General features: G+C 45.4%; 2 protein-coding genes across 2 annotated transcripts in view; both read right to left on the bottom strand.

Moving 5' to 3' along the window:
• The window catches only part of LOC123018911 (olfactory receptor 4E1-like), a 4,407-nt gene extending 2,791 nt beyond the window's left edge, over nucleotides 1–1,616 (bottom strand). The window contains exons 1-2 of the mRNA XM_044421370.1: nucleotides 1,586–1,616; nucleotides 376–733 (exon numbers count right to left, since the gene is read on the bottom strand). Of these exons, the coding sequence (XP_044277305.1) occupies nucleotides 376–733; nucleotides 1,586–1,616 (389 nt within the window). The remainder of the gene's footprint in view (nucleotides 1–375; nucleotides 734–1,585) is intronic.
• Nucleotides 1,617–3,957: 2,341 nt separating this feature from the next.
• The window catches only part of LOC123018910 (olfactory receptor 10G6-like), a 5,040-nt gene continuing 3,479 nt past the window's right edge, over nucleotides 3,958–5,518 (bottom strand). Inside the window, exon 2 of the mRNA XM_044421369.1 lies at nucleotides 3,958–4,005. Within this exon, the coding sequence (XP_044277304.1) occupies nucleotides 3,958–4,005 (48 nt within the window). The remainder of the gene's footprint in view (nucleotides 4,006–5,518) is intronic.

The raw sequence follows: 5,518 nt of genomic DNA, 5'->3' as shown, positions 1-5,518 counted from the left end.
GGTTGGGCTGAGAGTCTGTGACTGGCCCAAAGTCACCCAGCTGGCTCCATGGCTGAGCGGGGACTAGAACCCAGATCCTCTGAGTCCCAGTCCCATGCTCTTAACCACTACACCACACTGGCTGTCCACACCACACTGGCTGCAACAGAAACATTTTTACTCATCTCAAGAGTCGAGGTTGCAAGCAGACAGGCAAAGATGAAGTTTCCTCAGCAGCTGATCCCAAAAGATCCTCGCTGGCTACTTTTCCAGGCATACAACAGCACCTAGGCAAGGGGGGAAAGGGATTTGCCCAGGGGCAGGAAGGGGGATCCATCTGCTGATTCCTTTTGGCATAGCAGGCTCCCCCCCCCACCCCCGCCAGATTTGATCTACCTCAAAAACATGAGCTGGGAGATTTTGCACTGCCGGTGGCTGCTTCCATTCGCTGTGTCTCTCACGGCACAGAAGTAGACGCCAGAGTCGCTCAGTCTCGTCACCTTTCTGGTGAGTCTGGTGAAGCGAGAAGCTCTGACCACATCCATGTTGAAATCTCCTGCCGGGAGAGAGCTTCCTTCAAAGCTATATCCAAGCAAATTCAGGGTGCCGCCATCCCCTTGGGATTTCTGTTGGTACCAAAGCATGTAGTCATGGCTGGTGGCGTTCTGAGTGCAGTTGATTGAGATCTCGTCTCCTTCTGTGTAAACCAGTTGCTTGGGTTGGAAGACTTGGCCCATGACCAGGGCTGGAGAAACTATGGAAAGAGAACCAGAGGAAGAAGATGGGAGAATAGGTGTTTCGTATTCCAGGTTCAATCTGAGATATCTTTGATTAAATAGCAGCAGGCAGGACCAGTGGTCTTCAGGCCCTTTCCAACTCTACTATTCTATGATTCTATGAAAAATTTGAATGGGTGATGGGGCAAGGTTGTAACAAGGGGTAGCCAAGGGGTGCTTACCCCCATTTATGCATTTATTTTTTCTTCTGTACTGCCCAATAGCCAAAGTCTCTAGGTGGTTCACACCGATCCACTAAAATACGATCTAAAATATACCATATTGTAAGACATTGCTTTACAAAAGTTGCCATACAAAATTCAAAACCAAATTTGAAACTCATGTAAAAATTCCAATAATTTAGTCTAGGTAAATATCAGGACTTGATTTAGCAAGTAATAAAACCCCAGTAAATAAATTCAATGCCCTATGGTAGAGGATAGTCTTAACCTGGCACCAGAAAAATAATGTTGGTGTCAGGCTGACTCAGCTGGAGAAATTAATCCGGAACTGGGAGTCCACCACTGAAAAGGCCCTTCTCCTTGTTGACACCAACCGAGTCTCCCTTGGCGGAGCAGTCGGAGGCGGATGCCAGGTCTTGATCCTAATTTCACAGACATGTTCTGTTTGCTGTACATTTTTTAACAATTTTTTAAAAGTTTGCACTTTTGACTTTAAAAGCTCTGCAAACCTACTCTCCCCCCCCCCACACACACACACACAACCTGGCTAAAGGATTGGGTGATGGGGAGGACAAGAATTCTGTTTAATACCCCAAAGACCACCTCCCATCAGCAATAGATGACAATGGACTTCCAAGGCTGGCTCACCAAGGATAATGCAGAGAATGATGGAGGACATCTTTGCGAAGGTGGATGAGAGCAGCCAGAGGCCGTTTGCCTGCCTGAAATGTGGAGGACACACAGCTGCATCTAACTCTTCTACAAGTTCGTGCATCTGATCAGTAGGAGGAGAGGAGTAGCTGAAAGAGACCTTCCTTCCTGAGCTGCCACAAAGAGCCCAGCTGCTTCCACTGGGGTCAGCACACCCCAACCCCCATCACCACCGGATGGCTTCTCCTCGCCCTGATCCTCCCTGCCTCTTAAAGCAGAAAGAAGACATCATCCTTGGTTATTCTGTATGCAGGGCATGATTGATTTTTGAATTGGCTGTATTGAGAGAGAGAGACCAGCAGAGTTGATGCAGCTCCCCCTGGTGGCCTGGTAGAGAAGGCACCTGGTCCACCTGCAGGATTTACAACAGATCTGTCTCTTTAGGGCTGCAACCTCACTTGCCCCTGAGTAAGCCCCACTGAGCTCAGTGGGATTAACGTCTGAGTAGACCAGCACAGAATTCCACAGCTGATGTCACCATCAAAGCTGCTATCTGGACCTTTCATAGACATGCCTTCTGAGAAGTGCCATTGAGTTTAATGGGCATGTTGCCAAATAAGGAAGCACAGAAGTGCAGCCTAGATGAACTGAAATGGCTCATCATGGAATCCATAACTATTTCGGTCAAGGGACCAAAGGACATCCACATGTAGCATGTTAATCCAAGAAGAACAGCTTGTTCTTTCTGATCCCTTCTGCGGATGTCATATGGCTCAGGCTTATGTTTGAAATTTGGTTGGCGTTAAGGAATGTATTAGATCTTAATACTGTGGCTCTGTCTTCACATTCATCACACCTACACAGACTTAAGCACATTGTCAACATCCTGCTATTTAGGACAAAATGATCGAGGCACATTCCTGGTTCTTGCCTGCCCCCTAATGGCCATTCAATGCCTGTTTCATTTTTGGTTGCTGAAGACAGAAGGCAATTTTTTCCTCTCAGGCTGCTCCTTTTGTGAATTACTTTTCTCCAACGTTGCCACTTAACCCAGTGGAGCTTAGATTGGTTAGGGCAATGCTCGGAAGCCTGTGGTCCCCTGAAAGGTTTCTGTTGGACTCCAACTCCCATTGGCCCCAGCCAGCCTGGCTGATGATCAGGGATGATGGCACTTGTTGCCCAACAACATCTGAAGGTCCACAGCTTCTCCAGCCTTGGGCTAGAGAACACGGCCTGGGGAAATCCAGGTTTCAATCCACACTCAGCTACAAGAGACTCTAGGTGTCCTCGAATGCTTAGACTAACCTACCTCATAGGGTGGTTGTGAAAAAAATGAAAATGCAAGGGCACAACCATGTAAGATACCTCCAGATCCTTGGAGAAAAGCAAGTTATGAACATAAATGATTGTCATCAACAACCTCCAACATCAGGAAAAGAAAAAATGATTCAAATGAAAGGACCTACCCATTCAAGCTCAGGCTGAATTTTAACTATTGCTTTTAGGGAGATACAGGGCAGCCTTTCCCAACCTGGTCCCCTCCAGATGGTATTGGACTACAATGCCTTTCATCCCCCACCAGCTGTTTAACCAGATGGTGGAAGTAATAATTCCACATGCAACCTATTTTAGGCATAGAATTCAGAACCATGGACAGCTCCTTAAAAGTTCAGACTGACACTCCAAGTGGATACGCTGCCCCACTGACCCCCATTCACCAGCCCCCCATGGCCAACATCTCTGGATCACTTCGGGAAAGACTGCTACAGCATAACTGAAATGGGAAGGGGGAGTGCCATTTTTAAAATTCCCCCATAACTTTTTCCAGCCAACATTTTATTTATTGATTGATTGATTGATTTATATCCTGCCTTTTTCCTACAAAGGGCTCAAGGCAGCTTACATCTCCTCCTCCATCTTATCCCCACAACAAGAACCCTGTGAGGTAGGTTGGGCTGAGAGTCTGTGACTGGCCCAAAGTCACCCAGTTGGCTCCATGGCTGAGCAGGGACTAGAACCCAGATCGCCTGAGTCCCGGTCCAATGCTCTTAACCACTACACCACATAATGGCACAGAATCTTTTATTAAGACAACGGAGAATTCAGACTGAAGAATTACACCAGTCTTTGATCTTCTGAGTTTGCAGAGTAATCTGTTTACTCTTCCTGTGGGTACCAAGGGAAGAAGCGTGATGTTGTTTGCACAAAAGTTCAGAACTTTCCAGAAAGGATTGGCACGTCCTAACAAACCCCCTTGTGGTTCTGCTTCACAGGTTCCCACCTCTGCAGCCTCACATTGCCAAAAGCTGTTTTTGTGCCGCACTCGGAAGGTTATAAATTTGGAGAGGAACAGGGCCAAAGCCTGGTGGCTATTCAACCTCTCCGGAGCCAAGGAGGGTGGAAAAGATCAGTCGCTTCTAAAGGTACAGCAACCTACAAGTCTTTATTGAGGGAAAAATCATTTGGAAGCAGGAGATGCTGAAGGTGTAGAGGGTTGACTTGTCTGAAAATAACTTACTTTGAGACCCCAAACCTGTAGAGCAGTTCAACTGATCACTAGATCAGTTCAATTTTTTTGTTTGTTTTTCATAAGCCATCCAGAGACTTTTAGTATTGAGACAGCATATAAAAACTTTAAATGGATTAATTAATTAAAATAAATTTCAGTTTTTTGTATGAGAAAAGCTTCAAATGCTGAGGTTGGAATGCAGGTAAGAGGGACAATGGGGTTGGGAGATGATCAGAATTGTACACCTCCTTGAACAGATTTGTGGTGCAGCTACATTGTGGTGTGGCAGCGGGATGCTGGATACAATTCTGGTCATCGCATCTAAAGAAGGATATTGTAGAGTTGGAAAAAGTGCCGAGAAGTGTAACTAAAACGAGCAAGGGATTGGAGCTACTTCCCTCTAAAGGTTTTTTTTTTCTTTTTTTTCTCCCCCTTTTTTTATTTTTTTAGACAGAAAAAAAATCATAAATACAATACTTCACAACAATGATAATATAAAATAACAGGAACACAATAACTAAAAAAGAATAAATGATAAAGTGCCCCCACCACCCCGGAGACCAATACTACCACCATTCACACCTTATAATAATGAATAATATATAATATACTTCAATTATATCCATATCCCCTCCAGAAAGTCATACAAGCTTGACTGGGTTTACAGCCTTTGCCTTCTATCAGTACTGCTTTTATAAAATCTTCCCAAATTTCATTACATTTATTTGCTTTCATTAACCCTTTTTAATTGTCATTTCTGTCATCAGTTTATCATTAATTACCATATTCCATATTTCATTATACCATTCATGCCTTTGTAAAACCTAATTCTGTTTCCACTTCCCTATAAAGGTCACTACATCTGGCACAGTTTAATTTAGGGAAAAGCTAGGCAAGGAGAAACAGGACGGGGTGTACAAAACTCTGCGTGGTGTGGAGAAAACTGAAAGGGGGGCATTTTTATCCCTCTCCCAGAATGCCAGCTTGGTGGGCGATCCAGAACAAACCGAAGGGAGTGCTTCTTTACACAGTCAGACTATGGAACTCACTTCTGCTGGATGGCCACCCATTGGTGTGGCTTTCAAAGGGGATTGGTCAAATTCGTGGAGGAGAAGACCATCCGTGGCTACTAGTCCTGATGGTTCTAAGGAAATAGGCCCATATGGACACCAGCTGCTGGGGAACATGGAGGGGAGGGTGCTGTACCACTTGTGTGTTGCCTTGGGCAACTGTTTGGCCACTCTGTGTGAACAGAATCCTAGAGGAGAGGGACCCTTGGCCTGCACCAGAAGTGTCTGATGTTCTGATGAATCCTCCACCACTACCTTAGTCCTGGTGCTATTTCCTGGGCAAAATCAGAGCTAGTACTAGCCCAGCAGAAAAATAAAGCTGGAAATCAGTCCTAAAGTTGATTCCCCCCC

This window comes from Varanus komodoensis, unplaced genomic scaffold (assembly GCF_004798865.1).
Source record: "Varanus komodoensis strain SLA01 unplaced genomic scaffold, ASM479886v1 scaffold119, whole genome shotgun sequence".
Taxonomy (NCBI): Eukaryota; Metazoa; Chordata; class Lepidosauria; order Squamata; family Varanidae; genus Varanus; species Varanus komodoensis.
Note: the sequence above shows the minus strand (reverse complement) of the source record. Positions and strands in the feature narration are given on the sequence as shown.